The sequence below is a fragment of the Catharus ustulatus genome, chromosome 23 (genome assembly GCF_009819885.2).
Source record: "Catharus ustulatus isolate bCatUst1 chromosome 23, bCatUst1.pri.v2, whole genome shotgun sequence".
Lineage (NCBI taxonomy): Eukaryota > Metazoa > Chordata > Aves > Passeriformes > Turdidae > Catharus > Catharus ustulatus.
The window spans coordinates 1,056,118-1,078,944 of NC_046243.1; the positions used below are offsets into that span (position 1 = coordinate 1,056,118).

General features: G+C 63.3%; 3 protein-coding genes and 1 long non-coding RNA gene across 4 annotated transcripts; 1 reads left to right on the forward strand and 3 right to left on the reverse strand.

Moving 5' to 3' along the window:
• Window positions 1–687: 687 nt before the first annotated feature.
• MRPL10 (mitochondrial ribosomal protein L10) lies at window positions 688–6,764 on the reverse strand. The gene is made up of 5 exons (XM_033078904.2): window positions 6,680–6,764; window positions 5,558–5,727; window positions 3,644–3,808; window positions 2,444–2,588; window positions 688–1,259 (listed from the first exon to the last, which is right to left on the reverse strand). Exons 1-5 carry the CDS (start codon window positions 6,717–6,719, stop codon window positions 1,027–1,029), a joined length of 753 nt encoding a protein of 250 aa, XP_032934795.1. The 5' UTR covers window positions 6,720–6,764; the 3' UTR covers window positions 688–1,026.
• Window positions 6,765–7,219: 455 nt separating this feature from the next.
• Window positions 7,220–7,621, forward strand: LOC117006366. The gene is made up of 3 exons (XR_004419983.1): window positions 7,220–7,298; window positions 7,379–7,439; window positions 7,519–7,621. It is a non-coding gene; the product is annotated as an uncharacterized LOC117006366 (long non-coding RNA).
• A 1,389-nt stretch (window positions 7,622–9,010) lies between these two features.
• SCRN2 (secernin 2) lies at window positions 9,011–16,006 on the reverse strand. The gene is given in 9 exon segments (XM_033079185.1): window positions 9,011–10,724; window positions 11,651–11,828; window positions 11,900–12,065; window positions 13,040–13,255; window positions 13,567–13,766; window positions 14,530–14,639; window positions 14,641–14,712; window positions 15,257–15,428; window positions 15,972–16,006. Coding segments are annotated over 8 exon segments (1,272 nt in total). The 5' UTR covers window position 15,428; window positions 15,972–16,006; the 3' UTR covers window positions 9,011–10,565.
• A 3,899-nt stretch (window positions 16,007–19,905) lies between these two features.
• On the reverse strand, window positions 19,906–21,015 carry SP6 (Sp6 transcription factor). Its single transcript, XM_033079215.1, has one exon. It carries the CDS (start codon window positions 21,013–21,015, stop codon window positions 19,906–19,908), a length of 1,110 nt encoding a protein of 369 aa, XP_032935106.1.
• Between the last annotated feature and the right edge of the window lie 1,812 nt (window positions 21,016–22,827).

A 22,827-nucleotide genomic window follows, 5' to 3' on the forward strand; every position in this document is an offset into this window, starting at 1 on the left:
GTCAGGGATCGCTGACCCACCGGGATCCCAGGAATCAGCACCCCATGGGGATCTCAGGAATCACTGACCCAGGGGCATTTCAGGAATCACCACCCCATGGGGAACTCGGGAATCACCATCCCATGGAAGTCCCCGGAATTACCACCCTATGGAGATCTTGGGAATCATCATCCCATGGGGTTCTCAGGAATTACCACCCTATGGGAACCTCGGGAATCACCACTCCATGAGGATCTCGGGAATTAGCATCCCATAGGATCCCAGGAATTAGCACTCCATGGAAGTCTTGGGAATCACCACCCCATGGGAATCCCGGGAATCAGCACCCCATGGAAGTCCCAGCAATCACCCCATGGGAATTTCAGGGATCACCACCCCATGGAGATCCCAGGAATCACTGACCCAGGGGGGTCTTAGGGATCACCATCCCATGGAAGTCCCAGGCTCATCACCCCATGGGAATTTTGGGAATCACCACCCCAGGGCCATTTCAGGGATCATTACCCCATGCAGATCCCAGGAATCACCACCCTAGGAGGGTCTCAAGGATCACCCCTCCAAGGTCATCCTGGGGAATTCCCACCCTGGGATTTCCCTCTCCCACCCTGGGATTTCCCTCTCCCACCCCAGTCCCCTGGAGCAGCCCTGACCTCTCCCCCCATCCCCAAAATCCCAGACGAGGCCACAGCATTTCCACACAGCTTTATTGGACACGACAGCGACCCCACGGGTGGTGGGATCAGTGTTCCAGCACGCTCTGAAGGCACAGGGGGTGCCCAAAATCCTTCCTGGAGGCTCCATCCCGTGCTCCTCCTGCTCTGGCTGATCCCACAGATCCCTGAGCACAGCTGGAACGCTGCTGGGACATTCCCAAGGGAGCACAAGGGAATGGCCACGACCCTCAGTGCCAAACCTCCAATCCCTGAGCCCCCTTTTTTGGGGCTGCAGCTGATTCCATGGGAATTATGTCCATGATCCCCAGGGAAGGAACTGGTTCCCAGTTTCCCAGTTTCCCAGTTTCCAGGATCAGTGATTCCCTGTGGGAGGCTCCGTGGCTGCCCCTGCATCCCTCAGCCGTCGGATGTGCTCATCCAGGAGCGCCGTGAGGCGAGCAGGGCCCTGCTGGAGCAGGGAGGAGGTCTGGGAGGGCAGCAGGGACAGGGCTGCCACCGTCTGGCCCTGGGACACCTCCAGGGACGGCAGCTGGGCGAAGTTCTCCACGCCCCGCCGGCTCAGGATGGTGCCGTCGATGACGGCGCCTGGAAAAGGGGAGCAGGGATGGGCACGGGGCAGCAGAGCCCTGGGGGGGGATTGCTGGAGCCTGCAGGGTGCCCAGAGCTCCTCTGGGGTGCAGCTCTGGCAGGGGGCTCTCACTGCCAGCCCTGGGCTCTCACTGCCAGTCTTGAGCCCTCACTGCCAGCCCTGGGTCTTCATTGCCAGCCCTGAGTTCTCATTCCCAGCCCTGGGCTCACATTCCCAGCCTTGGACATTCATTCCCAGCCCTGAGCCCTCACTGCCAGCCTTGGGCTCACACTGCCAGCCCTGGGCTCACATTCCCACCCTCAAACCACCATTTCCACTCCCCAAACCCCCATTCCCATCCCCAAACCACCATCCCCACCTCCCAGACCCCCATCCCCACCCTCAAACCCCCATTCCCATATCCAAACCCCCATTCCCACCTCCAAAGCCCCATCCCCAACCCCCAAACCCCCATTCCCATCCCCAAATCCCCATTCCCACCCCCCAAACCCCCATTCCCATTCCCAAATCCCCATTCCCATCCCCAAACCCCCATTCCCACCCCCAAACCCCCATTCCCATTCCCAAACCCCCATTCCAATCCCTCAAACCCCCATCCCCACCCCCAAACCCCATTCCCATCTCCAAACCCCCATTCCCACCCTCAAACCCCCATTCCCATTCCCAAACCCCCATTCCCACTCCCTAAACCCCCATCCCCATTCCCAAATCCCCATTCCCACCCCCAAACTCCCACCCCCCAAACCCCCATTCCCACTCCCCAAACCCCATTCCCATTCCCAAACCCCCATTCCCACTCCCCAAACCCCCATTCCCACCCCCCAAATCCCCATCCCCACCCCCAAACCCCCATTCCCATATCCAAACCCCCATTCCCACCCCCAAACCCCCATTCCCACTCCCAAACCCCCATTCCCATCTCCAAATCCCCATTCCCACTCCCCAAACCCCCATTCCCATTCCCAAACCCCCACTCCCCAAACCCCCATCCCCACTCCCCAAACCCCCATCCCCACTCCCCAAACCCCCATCCCCACCCCCAAACCCCCATTCCCACCCTCCAAATCCCCATTCCCACTCCCCAAACCCCATCCCCACTCCCCAAACCCCATTCCCACTCCCCAGACCCCCATTCCCAAACCCCATCCCCACTCCCCAGACCCCCAGGGCAGGCTCTCACCCAGCAGGATGACCTGGGGCACTCCCCTGAGCACTCTCAGCATCTCCCTGGCCCGCGGCTCCGCGCTCACCAGCAGGATGTTCCGGCTCACAAACAGCGGCAGAAGGTTCCGGAACTTGGACTGGGCCACAACTGGCCGGGCAATCTGGGAGAGATGAGGGGAATGAGGCAGGGGAACAGCAGGATAGACCTGGGATAGCCCTGGGATAGACCTGGGATAGGCCTGGGACAACTGGGATAGGCCTGGGAGAACTGGGATAGCCCTGGGATAGCACTGGGAGCACTGGGATAGCACTGGGATAGCACTGGTATAACCCTGGGATAGCCCTGGGATAGCACTGGGAGCACTGGGATAGCACTGGGATAGCACTGGGATAACCCTGGGATAGCACTGGGATAGCACTGGGATAACCCTGGGATAGCACTGGGATAGCACTGGGAACGCCCTGGGATAGCACTGGGAGCACTGGGATAGCACTGGGATAACCCTGGGATAGCACTGGGATAGCACTGGGATAACCCTGGGATAGCACTGGGAGCACTGGGATAGCACTGGGACCACCATGGAACCACCAGGACATCTCTGGAACACCCCTGGGACCACTGGGATATTCCTGGAATCACTGGGACACCCCTGGAACCACCAGGACACCCCTGGAACACCAGGACACCCCAGGACACCCCTGGAACCCCCAGGACACCCCCAGGACACCCCTGGGACCACCAGGACACCCCCAGGACCACCAGGACACACCTGGAACACTCCTGGGACCACCAGGACACCCCTGGAGCCACCAGAACACCCCTGAGACCACCAGGACACCCTCAGGACACCCCAGGACACCTCTGGCACCACCAGGACACACCTGGAACACCCCTGGAACCACCAGGACACCCCTAGAACACCAGGACACCCCTGGGACCGCCAGGACACCCCCAGGACACCCCTGGGACCCCCAGGACACCCCAGGACACCCCTGGAACACCCCTGGGAACCCCAGGACACCCCTGGGACCCCCAGGACACCTCTGGAATCAACAGGACACCCCTGGAACACCCCTGGAATCACTGGGATACTCCTGGAATACTGGGACACCCCTAGAACACCAGGACACCCCAGGACACCCCAGGACACCCCCAGGACACCCCAGGACACCCCTGGAACACCCCTGGGACCCCCAGGACACCCCCAGCCCCCACCTCATTGAGCACGAACTTGACGTGGATGCCGTGCTTGCGCAGGTAGTGCCGGAAGGTGGCCACGTCCTCGTCAGCCATGGGGTTGTAGTGGCACACGGCCACCATGCGGCTGGCACTGAGCGTGTCCTGCACCTGGCGCCGCAGCACCCGCGCCTGGCCGTCCTCCTGGGGGCAGGGAGTGTGGGAATGGGGATGGGAATGTGGGATCCCTGCAGCACCCGCGCCTGGCCGTCCTCCTGGGGGTGTGGGACAGGGAATGTGGCTGTGGGATGTGGGGATGGGGCAGGGAATGTGGGATCCCTGCAGCACCCGCGCCTGGCTGTCCTCCTGGGGGTGTGGGACAGGGAATGTGGCTGTGGGATGTGGGGATGGGGCAGGGAATGTGGGATCCCTGCAGCACCCGCGCCTGGCTGTCCTCCTGGGGGTGTGGGACAGGGAATGTGGCTGTGGGATGTGGGGATGGGGCAGGGAATGTGGGATCCCTGCAGCACCCGCGCCTGGCCGTCCTCCTGGGGGCAGGGAGTGTGGGAATGGGGATGGGAATGTGGGAATGGGGCAGGGAGTGTGGGAATGGGGCAGGGAATGTGGGATCCCTGCAGCACCCGTGCCCGGCCGTCCTCCTGGGGGCAGGGAGTGTGGGAATGGGGATGGGAGTGTGGGGATGGGGCTGGAAATGTGGGTGTGGGGATGGGGATGTGGGTGTGGGGATGTGGGTATGGGGATGTAGGTATGGAGCAGGGAACGTGGGTATAGGATAGGGGATGTGGGTATGGGGCTTGGAATGTGGGTATGGGATGTGGGGTGTGGGGATGAGGATGTGGGGATGGGGATGTAGGGATGGGACAGGGGATGTGGGTGTGAGGGTGTGGGGATGGGGAATGTGGGTGTGGGGATGTGGGTATGGAGCAGGGAACATGGGTATAGGATAGGGGATGTAGGTATGGGGCTTGGAATGTGGGTATGGGATGTGGGTATGGGGATGTGGGTGTGGGGATGGGGATGTGGGGATGGGAATGTGGGGATGGGGATGTGGGTGTGAGGATGTGGGGATGGGCATGTGGATATGCAGCATGGAACGTGGGTATAGGATAGGGGATGTAGGTATGGGGCTTGGAATGTGGGTATGGGATGTGGGGTGTGGGGATGAGGATGAGGGTATGGGGCTGGGGATGTGGGTGTGGGGATGTGGGATGTAAGGAAGGGAGTGTGGGAATGGGATATGGGAAAAGGGAACAGGGTGGGATCCCCACTGATCCCAGAGCTGGAGGTGATGCGGGGAGATGGTCCCAAGGATTGTGAGGTGATGCCATGGATTTTGAGGTGTTCCCATGGATCTCAAGGTGTTCTCATGGATCTCAACATGTTCTCATGGACCATGAGATGATTCCATGAATCTTGAGGTGATCCCAAGGATCATGAGGTGTTCCCATGGACCTCAAGGTGATTCCATGAATCTCAAGGTGTTCTCATGGATCTCAAGGCGTTCCCATGGATCTTGAGGTGATTCCATGGATCTCAACGTGTTCTCATGGATCTCAAGGTTTTCCCATGGACCATGAGGTGCTCCCATGGACCTCAAGGTGCTCTCATGGATCTTGAGTTGATTCCATGAACCTTGAGGTGATCCCACGGACCTCAAGGTGATCCCATGGACCTCAAGTTGATCCCATGGACCTCAAGGTGTTCCCATGGACCTCAAGTTGATCCCATGGTCCTCAAGATGATCCCACAGACCTCAAGCTGCCCCCACACATCCCAACACCCCACAGACAGAGCCTCACCTGGTCCCCAGCACCCACCAAGCCTCTCCCTCCCACCCACCACATCCCACCCACACCACTCCACACCCTGGCACGACCTTCCCCAAACTCCAGCCGGGCTCTGTGCCCCCCCCAGCTCCCCTGAGAGCCTCACCTGGACGCCGTGGGCGCTGGGGCGGGGCAGGCAGCGCGGGGGCACGGCCGGCCGCGGGGGCAGGTACTCGGTGACAGCCATCAGCTTCTGCCGCTGCAGGTGCATGGCCTTCCAGTGGCGCGTCACCGCCTTGGAGCCGCGCCGCAGGAGCTGCAGGGCGGGCAGCCAGGCTGCGGGGCAGCGCTCAGCACCGCTGCCAGGACCGGTAACGGAGCCAGCACCGGGGCTGGGCCAGTCTGGGTCTGACCCCGCTCATACTGCTCGCCCCGGTTCTTGATCGTGTCCCAGATCTGCTCCTGGTCCTGGTTTCTGTTCCTTCTCATTCCCATTCCAAGCCCTTGCCCCAGTCCTGTTCCTGTTCCAGTCCCGTTCCCGTTCCTGTCCCAGTCCCGTTTCCAATCCCGTTCCCATTCCTGCCCCAGTCCCAGCCCCATTTCCTGCCCCTGTCCCAGTCCTGTCCCAGTCCCATTCCCATTACTGTTCCCTGTTCCAGTCCCGTTCCAGTCCCAGTCCCAGTCCCATTCCCATTCCCATTCCCATTCCCGTTCCTGTCTCAGTCCCATTCCTGTCCCAGTCCCGTTTCCAATCCCGTTCCCATTCCTGCCCCAGTCCCAGTCCCATTCCTGCCCCTTTCCCAGTCCTGTCCCAGTCCCATTCCCATTCCTGTTCCCTGTTCCAGTCCCGTTTCCAATCCTGGCCCCCATCCCAGTCCGGTCTATTCCTGTTACCATTTCAGGCCCCTGTCCCAGTCCCGTTCCTGTTCCCTGTTCCAGTCTCGTTCCCATTCCTGTCTCAGTCCCATTCCCATCCCATTCCCATGCCAAACTCCTGTCCCAGTCCTGTTCCTGTTCCCAATTCCCATTGCCACTACCATTCCCATTCCTGTCCCATTCCTGTCCCAGCCCCATTCCCATTCCCGTCCCATTCCCATTCCTGTCCCATTCCTATTCCCAACTCCCGTTCCAGTCCCATTCCCACTGCAGTTCCCATTGCCATTGCCATTGCCATTGCCGTTCCCGTTCCCATTCCCGTTCCCATTCCAGCCCCATTCCCATTGCCGTTCCCATTCCCATTCCCGTTCCCATTCCAGCCCCATTCCCATTCCCGTTCCCGGTCTCTCACCCCGCCGCCATCGCGTCCCGCCACCTCCCAGCGCCGCCATCTTGGCCGCGACCGCACAGGGCTGGCCGGAACATGGCGGAGGCGTCACTTCCGGTGCGCCCGTCTCCATGGCAACGGCGCGGCGCGGCCTAGGCGAGGCCTGGGCCCTTCGTTAAACCCCCCCAAAGTGAGGGAGGCTGTGCCCCAAACCTGGGGAACCGGTGCCGGTGAGCCCCATCCCGGCCTTTCCGGGGGTCTCTGAGCTCCAAACCCGTGGTATCCGGTCAGGCTGAGCTGCTGTGGCTCGATCTCAGGGGGTCTCTAAGTGGGCCTGGTTCGCCCCCCAGCCCCATCTTGGGGATCTCTGAGATTCCCACACCGGGGCTCCCGGTCCCACTGATCCCCCCCAGTTCCAGTGCCATAACCCCCCTGGATACAGAGCTCCTCTGCCCCACCATGGGGTCCCAGCACTGACCCCCACCCCAGCAATCCTTTCCCCACTGACATCCCCAATCCGCAGTTTTTTCACGCTCTTTTCCCTTCCCCTTCCAGCACCCTCCTCAAACCCTGACCCAAGGAGGGGACATGGACCCTCAGGCCATCCCCACCATGGCTGAACAAGAGGACACCCCTTGTGGGGGTGAGTGAGACTTTGGGGCGACAGGGAGGGGACAGGGGGGGTTCCCCCCTGGCCTGGACCCTCACTCTGAATTCCCACAGCCCCTGAGGAGCCGTCCCCAGGAGTGACCCTCAGCGACAGCCTCATCGTGACCCAGCTGGGGTGAGGATCCCACCGAGCCTGGCTGCCAGGGAAGGGGCTCAGGGCACCCCAAAAAAATCCCCCCTGTGTGTTCTTTTAGATCCACGGGGCCGCTGCCCACCTCCAGCATCCGCCTGGATCGGGAGAACATCTCCTCCATCGGGAAGCTCCAGAGGCTGGGACAGATCCACAGCCTCTACCTGCAGCAGGTGGGGAGTGTGTGGGAGCAGCCTTGCTCCTGGGGGGCACAGACACCCCCAGTTCTGTCCTGGGTGACACAGACACCCCCAGTTCTGCTCCTGGGAGTCACAGACACCCCCAATTCTGTCCTGGGGGACACAGACACCCCCAGTTCTGAGTTCTGGAGGGCACAGACACCCCCAGTTCTGCTCCTGAGGGGCACAGACACCCCCAGTTCTGAGTTCTGGGGGGCACAGACACCCCCAATTCTAGGGGAGTCACAGACACCCCCAGTTCTGGTACTGGGGGGGAACAAACACCCCCAGTTCTGTCCTGGGGTGACACAGACACCCCCAGTTCTGCTCCTGTTTCCCCTCCCCAATATCCCCAAGGGAACAGTTTCCCCCCACCCTGCAGGGTTTTCTCCCCTCCCAGTCCCACCCTGGAGGTCTCTGAGCCCCCTCCCCATTCCCATCCAACCCCACTGGAATTCCAGTGGTTCCAAACCCACATGAGGATACTCAGGGTGCTGAATTTTGGGGTCACCCCATTCCCTCTCCAGAATCTCATGGTGTTGCCCCCAGGATTGTTTGGAACAATCCCAGAATGTTCCCAAAATGCAATTTTTTCACACAGTGAGCAAAACCACATTATTTTGATTTTGGTTTTTTTTTTTTCCTATTTTATTTTCCAGAATCAAATCAAGAAGATTGAGAATTTGGAGTCTTTTCCTAACCTGAGGTACAGCATCTCCTGCTCCCAAAGATTTATTTCCATAGGTCCCCTTGGCTGGGGAAGGGAGGCAAATTCCAGCCTTTGGGACCCCCTCAACATCCCTGTGCCCTCCAGATTTCTCTGCCTGGCTGGGAATCGCATCCAGAAGGTGGAAAACCTTCAGGCCCTGCCCCACCTGAGCCTCCTGGACCTGTCCCACAACCTGATCCAGGTGCTGGACACAGGTGGGAAGCAGAAATGGATCCAGGGATGTTTGGAATTCCCATTCCCTGCCCTCCCTGCCTCAGTTTCCCTGGGTGTGGGGTTGAAATGCTGCTTTGGGAGCTGCCTCAGGAGTGAGGGATGAGCTGTGGGAGTTTGAGGGGAGTGGGAATTTTGGTTGGAGGGGGTTCAGCTCCCAGTTCAGCCCCTCTGTGCTTCCCTTTATCCCCACAGAGGAGCTGCCCCACAGCCTCCAGATCCTGGACCTGACAGGGAACGAGTGCACCCAGCAGGATGGATACAGGTGGGTCAGGAGAGGCAGGACAGGGAGAAAAACCCCTCAAAAAATTGGGAGAAGCCTCGGGGTGACCCAACTGTGGCCTTTCAGTGCCTCCAAGAGAGCTGGGAAAGGGATTTTGGGCAAGGGATGGAGTGACAGGACAAGGGGGGAATGGATTCACATTGCCAGAGGGGATTTGGGGAAGGAATTCCTGGCTGGGAGGGGATGGAGTGGAATTCCCAGAGTGGCTGTGGCTGCCCCTGGATCCCTGGACATCTCCCAGGACAGTTTGGAGCACGCTGGGATAGTGAAATGTGTCCCTGGATGGAGATGGATGGGATTTAAGTTCCCTTCCCACCCAAACTATTCCATGAAAATCAAACACAGCCTGGCCCACCAAACCCCAGGGATTGAATCCCTGCTCTCCAAACCCCAGGGATTGAATCCCTGCTGTCCAAACCTCAGGGATTTGAATTCCTCCTCTCCAAACCTCAGAGATTTGAATCCCTGCTCTCCAAACCCCAGGGATTGAATCCCTGCTCTCCAAACTCCAGGGATTGAATCCCTGCTCTCCAAACCTCAGAGATTTGAATCCCTGCTCTCCAAACCTCAGAGATTGAATCCCTGCTCCCCAAACTCCAGGGATTGAATCCCTGCTCTCCAAACCTCAGGGATTTGAATCCCTGCTCTCCAAACCCCAGGGATTGAATCCCTGCTCTCCAAACCCCAGGGATTTGAATCCCTGCTCTCCAAACCTCAGGGATTCAATCCCTGCTCCCCAAATCCCAGAAATTCGAATCCCTTCTCCCCAAACCCAGGCCAGGCTCTGCTGGGCTGAAGGAGTATGGAACATCCACTCCCAATCCCACAGCCACAGAAAATTCGGCTTTTCCTCCACTTTTCCCACAGGGATCTGGTGCTGGCAGCCCTGCCCAACCTCCTGCAGCTGGATTTCCAGCCCGTCCATGAAAACACAGCTGAGGAAGAGGCGGGAGGAGGCTCCTGCAGCAGCGAGGAGGAGGAGGAGGAGCTGAAGGCTCCCTTCACTCTGGACAGAGGTGCCCGGGTGGGGACAGGACACGGGGCACTCTCGGTTTTCAGTGCCACATCTGGAATTCCTGCCCCTCCCTGACAGATTTCCTGATGGAGCTGCACCGGGAGCTGATGAGGAGGGCGCGGCAGAGGAGGAGGAAGGTTCTGGACGAGCACCGGGCCCGGCTGCAGGAGCTGTGGGAGCGCCGGGCAGCGCTGCGGGAGCTGGCAGGGGACAAAGCCATCGACACGGCCACACCCGGATGGTGCCAGCCCCGCCCGCGAGGGACACAGCTGTCACCTCTGGTGGCATCCAGTGCGTCCCAGCGAGCTCCTGGCACCATCCAGCCCCCAGGCAAGGCTCTGAAGAAGGAGAGTGGTGCCAAAGGTGCAGGGAATGGGCAATTATCCCAAATATCCTGCAACAGCAGCAGCCAGGAATAAAGTCTTGATTCCCACCCCAGAGCCATCCTGAGGGGCTGGAAATGGGGGGAGAGCACACACAGAGCTGTGGGCAGGGATCCCAATCCCATCCCACATCCCTCTGCACCTCATTCCACACCCTGCCCACCTCCTGGTGCTTCCTCCGGGGTAAATTGTGGGCTGGCACCCACGGAGGGAGTCAGGAAGAGTCAGAGCCGGACTCTGGGAATGTTCTGTGGTTCGTTATCCATGAGAAATGCCGTGGGGGAAGCTGAGCCCACCCACCTGGGTGGGGTTTAGGTGTAAAACTTCAGCTCGGCCTCCACGCAGTCGAAGAAGAGATCGGCCAGCTCCTCTGGGCTGGGGGTCACAGTGCCCTGCAGCAGCTCCCTCATCCCCTCCAGGCCCTGCTTCTCCAGCTCCTGCAGCGTCTCCAGCAGCTGCTGACCCCGCTCCTGCTGGGACCAGGGGGGGATCAGAGAGCTCAGGGGGTCTGGTACCATCCAGGGTGGGATCAGAGAGCTCAGGGGGTCTGGTACCATCCAGAATGGGATCAGAGAGCTCAGGGTTTGATTTCATTGTAGGGTGGGATTAGGGAGCTCAGGGAGTCTGGTCCTACCCAGAGTGGGATCAGAGAGCTCAAGGTTTGATCCTAGTGCAGGATGGGGAAGGGTCTTTGGGGTTTGTGGGGTCTCTGGGATCTGTGGGGTCTTTGGGGGGTCAGTGAGCTCTGTGGGGTCAGTGCAGTCTGTGGGGTCAGTGAGGTCTGTGGGCTCTGTGGGATGGATCAGTGAGGTCTGTGGGGTCTCTGAGCTCTGTGGGGTCTGTGAGCTCTGTGGGATTTCTGAGCTCTGTGGGGTCAGTGCAGTCTGTGGGATCAGTGAGGTCTGTGGGGTCTCTGAGCTCTGTGGGGTCTGTGAGCTCTGTGGGGTCTGTGGGGTCTGTGGGATCTCTGAGCTCTGTGGGGTCAGTGGGATCTCTGAGCTCTGTGGGGTCTGTGAGCTCTGTGGGGTCTGTGGGGTCTGTGAGCTCTGTGGGATTTCTGAGCTCTGTGGGGTCAGTGCAGTCTGTGGGATCAGTGATGTCTGTGGGATCTCTGAGCTCTGTGGGGTCAGTGATGTCTGTGGGGTCTCTGAGCTCTGTGGGATCTCTGAGCTCTGTGGGGTCTCTGAGCTCTGTGGGGTCAGTGGGATCTCTGAGCTCTGTGGGATCAGTGAGCTCTGTGGGGTCTCTGAGCTCTGTGGGGTCTCTGAGCTCTGTGGGATCTCTGAGCTCTGTGGGGTCCCTGAGCTCTGTGGGGTCAGTGGGATGGATCAGTGAGCTCTGTGGGGTCTGTGAGCTCTGTGGGCTCTGTGGGATGGATCAGTGGTGCCTGCCGTACCCGGTCCTGCTCCATGAGCTCCAGCGCCGCCTGGTGCCGCCGGTACAGCTCGTGCCGCCGATCCACGGAGCGCTGGAATCTCGGGATCTGCTTGGCCGGATCCTGCGGGAAGCTCGGGGACCTCACCTGCGGCGCCGGCTTGATGCCAGCCACGAACACGAAGGGCTTGAAAACAGAGCTGGAGGAGGAGCCGGGATGAGAGAGCAGAATTCCTGGGAATGCCACATCCCTGTCCCCACCTGGGCTCACCGGGAGGGGTCGGGGGTGGCGGTGAAGAAGTGCACGCAGGGCAGGGCGGGGTCGCGGGGCAGCACGGACACCATGCTGCCGGCCGTGCGGAACCCCTCCGTGTCCACGCAGATCCCGCTCTCCTTGTCGCGCAGGATGGACATCAGCGTCTCTGCCGTGATGTCACCTGGAGGGACAGGCAGAGCCACCTCAGCACTGCCGGCTTGGGCATGGGGACACAGTGGGGGCGGGTGCGGGTCTGTCCCCAGGAAATGGGGATGTGCCAGCACAGGAGCAGCCCTTGGGGAGCCACGGGTGGCCATCCCTGTCCCCATCCCCGTGCTGTCCCAATCCCTGTCCTGTCCCCATCCCTGTCCCCATCCCCGTCCTGTCCCAATCCCTGTCCTGTCCTGTCCCCATCCCTGTCCTCATCCCCGTCCTGTCCCCATCCCCGTCCTGTCCTCATGCCTGTTCTCACCTGAGTGCTGCCACAGGAGCTCCTTGCCAGCGCGGAAAGCAGCCCTTGGGGAGCCATGGATGGGTATCTCCATCCCTGTCCCGTTCCCATCCCTGTCCCTGTCCTGTTCCCATTCCTGTCCTTGTCCTATCCCCATCCCTGTCCTGGTCCTGTCCCCATCCCTGTCCTTGTCCAATCCCCATCTCTGTCCCTGTCCTGTTCCCATCCCTGTCCCTGTCCTGTCCCCATCCCTCTCCCTGTCCTGTTCCCATTCCTGTCCTTGTCCTGTCCCCATTCCTGTCCTTGTCCTGTCCCCATCCCTGTCTCTGTTTTATTTCCCATCCCCATCTCTGTCCTTGTCTCGTCCACATTCTTGTCCCTGTGCTATCCCCATCCCTGTTCCTGTCCTGTTCCCGTCCCTGTCCTATCCCTGTCCCTGTCTTGTCCCCATCCCTGTCCCGTTCCCATTCCTGTCCCTGTCCCTGTCCTATCCCCATCCCTGTCTTTGTTTTGTTCCTATCCCTGTCCCTGTCCTGTCCCCATTCCTATCCCTGTCCTTGTCCTGTCCCCATCCCTGTCTGTGTTTTGTTCCTATCCCTGTCCCTGTCCTGTCCCCATCCTTGTCCCTGTCCTGTCCCCATCCCTGTCCCTGCGCTATCCCCACCCTGTCCCCACCCTGTCCCCACCCCGACCCCTGTCCCCACCTTGGTGCTGCCGCAGCAGCTCCTTCCCAGCCTGGAACCTCGCCTTGGCAGCCTCCATGCGCGGGGGCTGCTTGTCCAGCGAGAACACCCGAGCGAAGCTGAACTCTCCGTGCCCGCTCCACCAGCCCCGGCTCCGCGCCCGCTCCCGCAGCCCCGCGTGCTCGGCCGTGATGTCGCTGCCGATGCTCAGCTGGTTGGAGATGTTGCGGCTTCCCTCTGTGCCAGCCGGGGCGGAGCGGTCACTGGGTGCGCTCCGGGAACGCCCCAGTGCTCCCAGTCCGCCCCAGTGCTCCCAGTCCGCCCCAGTGCTCCCAGTCCATCCAGGAATGCCCCAGTGCTCCCAGTCCGCCCCAGTGCTCCCAGTCCGCCCAGGAACACCCCAGTGCTCCCAGTCCGCTCCAGAACACCCCAGTGCTCCCAGTCCGCCCCAGTGCTCCCAGTCCGCCCAGGAACGCCCCAGTGCTCCCAGTCCGCCCAGGAACGCCCCAGTGCTCCCAGTGCTCCCAGTGCTCCCAGTCCCCGCTCACCGCGGATGCGCTGGGCCGCCCAGTAGCGGCCGGCAGTCTCCAGGACCCAGGCCTCGGTGCGGTCGGCCAGCAGGAAGGTGTTGTGGTACACGAAGGGCACCGGCTCCTCCTTGCAGCTCCCGCCTTGGCCGTAGCGCTCCAGCAGAGCCGTGATCACCTCCAGGGCTTCCCGGGCGGAGCCGCCGCGCTCCAGACCCAGCCTGGGCCGGCAGCGCCCGTCAGGAGCGCCGGGGGCTGGGACAGCGGGGCTGGCCTCGCTCATCGCTGTCCTCAACATCCTCATCGTCCTCAGCATCCTCAGCATCCTCAGCATCCTCATCATCCTCATCATCCTCACTGTCATCACTGCCCTCGCTGTCAGCACTGTCCTCAACATCCTCATCACCCTCATCATCCTCACTGTCCTCACTGTCCTAGGCATCCTCATCATCCTCAGCATCCTCACTGTCACCACTGTCCTCACTGCCCTCACTCATCCCTGTCCTCGCTGTCACCACTGTCCTCAACATCCTCATCATCCTCAACATCCTCACTGTCCTCACTTTATTCAACATCCTCACCATCCTCACCTTCCTCAACATCGTCATCATCCTCACTGTCCTCACTCTCTTCAATATCCTCACTGTCCAAACCAACCTCATCATCCTCATCATCCTCAACATCTCACTGTCACCATCCTCACTGTCCTTGCTGTCCTCACTGTGCTCATCATCCTCACCATCCTCACCATCCTCAACATCGTCATCATCCTCACTGTCCTCACTCTCTTCAACATCCTCACTGTCCAAACCATCCTCAACATCCTCAACATCCTCAACATCTTCATCATCCTCAACATCTCACTGTCACCATCCTCACCGTTCTCACTGTCCTCACTTCCTTCAACACCCTCAGTGTCCTCATCATCCTCACCATCCTCATCATCCTCACTCTCCCCATCCTCCCCACCTTCCCCCTGCTCACCTGACCAGGTCCATGCCCAGCAGCGCCTCCTCCTCTCCCGTGGGCTCTCGTGTCCACACGCCCTCGTTGCCCACGCAGACGCCGCGGTCGTTGGCGCCCATCTCGGCCCCCCCAGAGCCAGGCGGGGCGGCTCAGAACCACGGCGTGGGTGTGCTGCACCTGCTCGATCTCCAGGTACGTGCACTGCGGGGACACCGAGGGACACGGGGTGACACAGCGGGGACACGGGGTGACAGAGCAGGGACAGACGGGTGACAGAGTGGGGACATGGGGGTGACAGAGTGGGGACACAGGGTGACAGAGCGGGGACACGGGGGTGACAGAGCAGGGACACGGGGGTGACAGAGCGGGGACATGGGGGTGACAGAGCAGGGACAGAGGGGTGACAGAGTAGGGACAGCGGGGTGACAGAGCGGGGACGGAGGGGTGACACAGCGGGGACACGGGGGTGACACTTGGCAGGCTCAATGCTCTGTCCCTGCAGCCACCTTTGCACAGGGATGTGCTGTGGGGGGACACGGGGGTGACACCTGGCACACTCAGTGCTGTCCCTGCAGCCACTCTGGCTCAGGGAGGTGGCCTGGGGGTGACATGGAGGTGACACCTGGCACGCTCTGTCCCTGTAGCCACCCTGCCCAGGAAGTCACACACTGCGGGGACACCCACGGGTGACCTGGCACCCGACGCACTGACCCCTTCAGCCGCTCTGTCCCCAGCACGGTCTCACCTGGACTTTGTCCCCAGGCCGGTGGGTGGCAGCGGGGACATAGACGATCTCCTGCACCTCGTCTCGGGGACGATCGGCGTTCTTGCCGAAGATGACGGCGGGGGACGCCGTGTGCGGTGGCAGCGCCACGAAGCAATCGCAGGACGAGGGCACAGGAGCCTGCCCCGCCATCCTAAACCGAGCGCGATGTCAACCCCCTGTCCCTGCCCTGGATGTGTCCCCAGAGTCCCTTTGGGGCTGGCCGGGGGGAGTCTGGAGGGGCGGCTGGGGGATGAAGAGGTGCCTGGAGCTGGGGGGGGATCAGGGGTGGGCTGGAGGCTCCGAGGGGGACATCGACCCCTTGTCCCTGTCCCGGATGTGTCCCCGTCCTGGCTGTGTCCCCAGGGTCGCTCTGGGGCTGGGCACGGAGGGGCTGTGGGATGGCGCGGTCCCGAGACTTGGGGGACATCACGGACCCCACAGCGGGGTGATTTGGGGGGTACCCCCCACCCCGGGACCCCGCAGCTCCGTCCCGGCCGGAGCCACCCCCCGGGAACCGGGACCCTCCGGGAACCGGGACCCCCCGGAACCAGGACACCGGGGAACCGGGACCCCTCCCGCGGACGGGACCCTCGGGAACCGGGACCCCCGGGAACCGGGACCCCCGGGAACTGAGACCCTCTCCCTCACAGCGCCGGTAACCGGGACCCCGCGGGGCCCCGCCGTGCCCACGGACCTGCCGCTGCTTCCGCACCGCCGCCGCTGCCCCGGCCCGCCCCGGCCCGCCCTGTCCAGCCCCGGCCCGCCCTGTCCAGCCCCGGCCCGCCCTGTCCAGCCCCGGCCGTGCGACGGCGGCGCCCCGTGGCCGGAGGCCGCGCGACGGCAGCGCGGGGACCGGCACCGACACCGACACCGGCACCGGCACCGATATCGTTACCGGCACCGGCACCGGCACCCGCGTCCGTCGGGGGCGTTCCCAAATGAGCCCGGGCACGATGATCCAAATTTTCCTCCCGTGGAGCAGGGAGCGGGGACCCGGGTGTGTGCTGGGTGGGGTCCCGTGGGTCTGAGCCCCGCGTGGGTGGCACCCCCGAGTCCCCGTGGGCAGCACCGGGTGGGTGGAACCGGCGTGGGCAGCACCCCCGTGGGCACCCCCGGTGCCCGTGGGCAGCACCCCGCCCGGCCCGCGGTATGCGGACGGACCTGCCCCGGCACCGCCCAGCCCCCGGGGGGACCCTGAGCTCCGGCCCGGCCCGGGGGGTGCGGGATGTGACCCTCGTGGGGTCTCGGCTGGTCCCAACCCGTGTCACCCCCACGGGGAGCAGCCGGCGGTGTCCCCGTCCTGGGAAGGCTTGGAGAGATGAGGCCGGGGTGGGGGCGCAGGGCTGGACCCCTGAGACCCAAATTTGGGGTCGGGATTCTGGACCCCTGACCCTCTTGGTGAGGATAATTTGGGATTGGGATTCCGGACCCCTGACCCTCTTGGTGAGGATAATTTGGGGTCGGGATTCTGGACCCCTGACCTCTTTGGTGAGGATAATTTGGGGTCGGGATTTCAGACCCCTGGGTCCTTTGGTGGGGATAATTTGGGGTCAGGATTCTGGACCCCTGACCCCCTTGGTGAGGATAATTTGAGATTGGGATTCCGGACCCCTGGGTCCTTTGGTGGGGATAATTTGGGGTCGGGGTGCTGAGCCCTGAGTCTCTTGGACAGGGCTGATTTGGGGTCGGGATTCCAAACCCTTGAGCCTCTTAAAGGAGATAATTTAGAGTAGAGGTGCCGACCCTCCGAGTCATTTGACAGGGAAAATTTGGGGTCGGGATTCCGAACCCCTGAGCCCCTCGGTGGGGAAAATTTGGGGTCGGGATTTCGAACCCCTGAGCCCCTTGACAGGGAAAATTTGGGGTCGGGATTTCGAACCCCTGAGCCCCTTGACAGGGAAAATTTGGGGTCAGGGTGTCCTTTAACAGGGAAAATTTGGGGTCAGGGCACCGAACCCCCCCATCCTCGAGCAGCGATGGAGCCGGAGAGCCGGAGCATGGAAAACACGCGGCGTTTATTCCAGTACAAAACCCAAACCCCACAGCCCCGCAGCCTCTTCACAGCACAAACTCTCCCCTCTCCGGGCTGGGGGGACACCCCCTGGGGCCACCCCCTCTCCATCCCCGGCCGGGCCGGTCCCTCCCTGCCCCGAGGGTGGGTGGGGGACGCGGCGGTTCGGGGCGCGGGGCCGGGATCCCCACAGCCGCAGCAGGCTGGACTGGTTTCCCGGCCGCCGTCCCTCCCCACCCGGTTTTACAGCCTTCATTGCCCCATCGCGGCAGGCAGGGCCCCGGGGCTGCGGGGGCTGAGCAAAGCCGGGGGGGCTGAGCGCACCTGGGGGGGCTGAGCGCACCTGGGGGGGCTGAGCGCACCTGGGCACCCCCCCGGCTCTGAGCCAGCTCGCTGAGGCTGAACCCCGAATCCCAGCGTGGTCTTGGGACCCCTTTCCTCCTTGGGGTGCCCCAAAAAGTCGGAGCCCCCTCCCCAGATGCTGCTGGTCGCTAAAATCGCGTTGGTGCCACGCTGTGGGATATTGGGGAGGGTCCCGAGCCCCCCCCCGGGGTCCCGTGGGGAGGTGAAATCCCATTTTTTAGGGGGGATTTTGTGCTGGAAAAAGCAAACGCCGGAGTCGGGGACGTCCTTCGAGAGCTGCGGACAGCCCAGGTCACCCGAGTCCTGCGGAGGGGACAGTGGTGGCCGTGCTGGGGTTGGGGACACGTCCTCGCAGACCCCCCCCCCAGCGAGACTTCACCTCGTGCTGGGGGTCCCAGCCCCACGGCTCGTCCCTGCCCCACGGGGGGGCTGCTGCCAGCCCCTGCCACATCCGTGGGGACAGGGACAGGGATGGGGACAGGGATGGGGACAGGGATGGGACCCTCGGAGGGGTCCTACCCCCTCCTCATCCTCACAGCCCCACGGCCGCAGCTTCGGCCTGGGACATCCACTCTGCCCGAGCGGCAAAGCCTGGCTTCACCTTGATAAAATAATAATAATTAATAATTAATATTAATAATTAATAATAATAATAATTAATAATTAATAATAAAACACTCAAAACCGAACGCCTCGGGGCGCCCTTCAGGGCACGGACCCCAACTCGACTTCACCTCTACCCCTTCCCCCCTGACCTCGGGGTGCTCCGAGCCCGGGCAGCCCCCCCAGAACCCCCAGGATGGGGCCATAGAGGGGGGGCAGCCCCCCCCAGAACCCCCCCAAATCTTTCCCCCCTCCCCAGATTCCCAACTGGTTTGAACTGGTGTTGGCCGGGAGACCCCCGGGGTGCCCCACCCCAAAACCTCCCCCTCCCCAGGTCCCGGCTTTAGCGTCTCCTTCTGTGTCCGAGGGGTTCTGCCAAAATCGGGGTGTAAGACCCCCAAAAGATCTAAAAAAAAAAAAAAAACAAAACCGAGATTCACCGACCCCCAGCCAGGGGTGCGGGACAGATTCGGGGGAGGAAAACTACGGGGTCCCTGGTGGGGGGGAAAACCCCGGGGTGTCCCCAGGGGGGGAAGGGACAGCTCTGGGGTCCCCGGGGGGACGGGCAGCATGCACGGGGAGGGGGGGACAGGCAGAATTCCCTGGAATTTGTGGGATCCCGGGGAGGGAGCGGCTACGGGACCACAGAGGGGACAGGCAGCATGCACGGAGGGGACACGGAATCCCTGAGGGGACAGCGAGGGGATGGCTGCTGTCCCCAAAACGTCCCCACAAAAGGGACAAGAGGAGCCCGCCGGGGGTGGGGGATCCCGCAGGGCCCGGGGCGGTGCCGGGGGTCTCGGGGCAGTGCCAGGCCGGTGGAATGCGGCTGTCCCGGCTCTCCCGGGCCCGCGGCCGCGGTGGGTGTGGGAAAGCTGCAGGTGTGCGCTTGGGCAACCGCCCCGCTCGCCCTCCGCTCGCCACCGCGGCCCCCCGAGCTCCCCACGGCTCACATTCAAGCAGGACTTTTTTTTTTGTTTTTTTTTGGTTTTTTTCTCCCCTCGTTTTAGCCGCGATTTGGCCAAAAGTGGGTTTCACATCCTCAAACCCCCCGGGGAGCCAGCTCAGCGTCCCCACCTGGGGCTGGGGGATGTCGCCAACCCCCGAGTGGGTCACTGTGCCAAAACCTCGTGGGGGTGGCACGGTGTGGGTGGGGAGGGGGCTCGGGGGGGCTGCGGCCGAACGAAAACTCCCCGGGTTTCTCCTCTCCTGCCTCCCTTTCTCCTTCCTCCCCTTTGGGCTGGACGTGCCCGGGCAGCTCCTGCTCCTTCGGCTCCCATTGATGTTCCTCCCAAACAGCCCCGCCGCCTGCCAGCAGCTCCCGAAGAAAAAAAAAAAAAAAAGATTTGGGAAGCCGGGGGAGGATGAGGGAGGGGGGGAGGAAAAAAAAGGGGAGGAGGGAGAGAGGGAGCGGGACAAGTGAAACCGCCGCGGGGCAGCTCCGGCTGCGGCGCTCCCCAAACACCGCGCCGGGGGACGGGGCCGCGCCACCAACGCCACCAACGCTGTCCCCAAACTCAGCACCGCTCCCGGCACAAGGTGCCAGCCCTGCGCCCACCACCCCCGCCCCTAAATCATCCTAAATCCCTTCGGAGACCGGCCCCGAAGGGTCCCCCCACCTCCATCCGTGTCCCCCCCGGGGCTCAGCGGCTCAGTTTGTGGGGGTGGCCGTGCCCCCCTCCGACTCCCTCTTGCCTCCCTTGGCCGCCGACGCCTCCCCGGCGCTTTTGCCCTCTCCTTCTGCGCCCTCCTTGCCCCCGTCGTGCGTCTTCATGTGCTTGCCCAGGTGGTCGCTGCGCATGAAGACGCGGCCGCAGACGGGGCAGGAGAATTTCTTGGCGCCCGTGTGGGTCTGGAGGTGCCGCTGGAGCTCGTCGGAGCGGGTGAAGCGCTTTCCGCAGAAGAGCCAGTTGCACACGAAGGGCCGGTCGCCGCTGTGCCAGCGCAGGTGGGCTTTCAGGTGCGAGGTTTTGGCGTACGCCTTCCCGCAGCCGGGAATGTGGCAGTTGTGCAGGTGCTTGCGCTTCACCCCCTCGGGGCACGGACCCCCCCTCTCCGCCTCCTGGCAGTTGGGGCAGCGGCACGCGGCTTGCCCCCCGCCCCTGGGCACGGCTCTCCGGGCTCCTTTCGGCCGCCCCCCGCCCTCCCCCTCCGGCCCCCGAGGCTCCGGGGGTCCCTCCAGCGCCTTCACCCCCTCGGCCGCCAGGAGATGCTGAGCCGGCGGGGGCAGCAGGTGGGCGGGGGGCGCGCAGAGCTGGTGCTCGCCCCCTCCGTACCCCCCCAACCCCGCGGGCAAACCGGGGTGAGCGGGGGGCACCTGCAGCCCCCCACCCTGCCCGGGGGGCAGCTCCATCCAGCTGGCTCCGGCGTGGAGGTCCCACCAGTTGACACCTCCGCCCTCCTCTCCTGGAGCTCCGGGGTGCGGGGGTCGAAACCAGGGCTCGTAAGGATGGGCCATGTCCGGGGCGGCCGGCAGCAGCTTGGTGTAAGCTCCGGGAGCGGCGGGGCCGTCGGGGGGCAGCTCTAACCTCGGGGGGCCATGCGGGTCGTAGGCACCGGGGGTGGCACCGAAAGCGGCGTCGTCGGGCCCCGGTAGCGGCAGCTCGGGCGGGGGAAGCGGCGAGGAGAAGTCGGGAGCCCCCGGAGCGTTGGGGCCGTGGGGTTGGAAGGGTTGGAGCGGCTGCAGGTCCAGGTGGGTCGGGGAGGCGCGGGGCGCGTCCGAGGGTTGGGATCCCAGGGAGCCGCAGACCGCCGTCAGCATCGCGGGGAGGCGGCGCGCACAGACCTGCGGGGAGGGGAGGGGGGGAAGGGGAGGGGGAGAGGGGCTGTGAGAAAGGGGGGACACAGCTCTGAACCCCCCCTCTGTCCCTGCCGCCCTCCCCACCAAGGGGGTCGCGCTGCTCGGTGACGCTGCTGTGACACCAGGGTGGTGGCACCAGTTCGGGGGGGCTCAGTGACAGCCCCTGGGATCACGTCTGCAGCTCGAAGGGGTCGGTGCCTGATTCCAGAATGCGAGCCGAAATTCAAATTTTACCATCTCCCCAACAGTGCCCGTGTCCCAGGGGGGACAAAGGTGACATCTCCAAGTCCATGGGCCGAACAGGGGGGGACACGGAACCCAGGAGGGGACACAGAGGGACACAGCACCCACGAGCCCAACCCGTCTCTCCCGCATCCCAGCCGTGCTGTGAAACCATCACCCCTCCTCTCCCACCATAAACTCCCGGCTGAGACCCACAGGCTGTTTTATTTTAATTTTTTTGGGGGTGGGGGGCTGCACCCCCGGGCCGGTTGGCAGCGGGATGAGGCAGCAGAACCGCGGGCAGCGCTTTGAAGCCGAGCTCGGGGCTGGTTTCTCCCGCACCCCCGGGACACCCCCAGGGAACCCCCGGGGCACCCCCGGAGCACCCGGGGCACCCCCAGACCCCCGGGCAGCCGCAGCCTCCCGGCAGAGCGGCCGTGACTCAGCTGGGAGCCGGGCAAACCCCACTGGGGACGGGCCCCACCCCGGTGTCGAAATCCACCTGTCGCCACCGGCTCCCGCCCCCCGAATTCCCACCGGCGCCGCGGCGAGGGGCGGCCGAGACCCCCCCTCACTCCCTGGAACCCCCCTCACTCCCCGGAACCCCCTCCCACGGTCCCCTCTCGTCACCACCTCCCGGACACCCCTCCTGCACCCCCAGCCCGCGTGGGACAGGGACAGACCCTTGGGGACACATTTAGGGGGTGCTGGAAGATTTGGGGGGGGGATGCTCTGAGGAGAGGGGTCGGACCTCCCTCAGTGCCCCCCGACCCCAGAATTGTGATTCCAGGGTAGGGAGGGGGTCCCCACCGTGCTGAAGGCCCCTCAGGTGTGTGGGGACATCAGGTGTCACCCAGGAAGGCGGGGGGACCCCAAATATCAGAGTGGGAGTTTGGGGAGGGGTCCCACGTGTGCCTGTGGTACCGACACGGGGGGGGGGCTCGGCGGGATGAGCCCCCCGGGGGGGCAGCTCAGCAGATTTTGGGGTCCTGCTCCCCCGTGGGGGCTCAGCTCTGCCCACCCCAACCCTCCAGGGGACTGTCCCCGTCTCATGGGGACACAAATGGGGGTCCTGAGCCCCCCACGGGCCCCAAATTGGGGTCAGACCCACAAAACGCCGCGGTGACAGCCCCGCACGGGGGTTGGGGTGGCAGGGGGCACGGACGGGGCCCCCCCAAGGTCTGGGGACAGAGGGACATCCCCCAGCCCCCCCAAATGAGGGGAAGGGTCCCTCTGGGGTCTGTCCCACCCCATCAGATCCAGCACCGGGGCTCTCCTGGCACCCCCCAACCCCAACGATCCCCCCTCAGCTCGGGGGTCCCACAGACCCCCCCAGTGGCACCATCCCCCCCTTCCCAGCTCCAAATTCGGGGGGAAAAAACCGCCACGACCAGGATGGGGGCAGCGCAGGGAGAACCCCCCCTTCCCACGGGCCTGCCCCAGCCCGGCACGGGAACCTCCCAGGACATTTTTCCATCCGGGAATGATGACAAAAAATCCCCAGGGGCCCCCAGCGTCCTTCCCTCCCTCCCTCCCTCCCTGGCGGGGCTC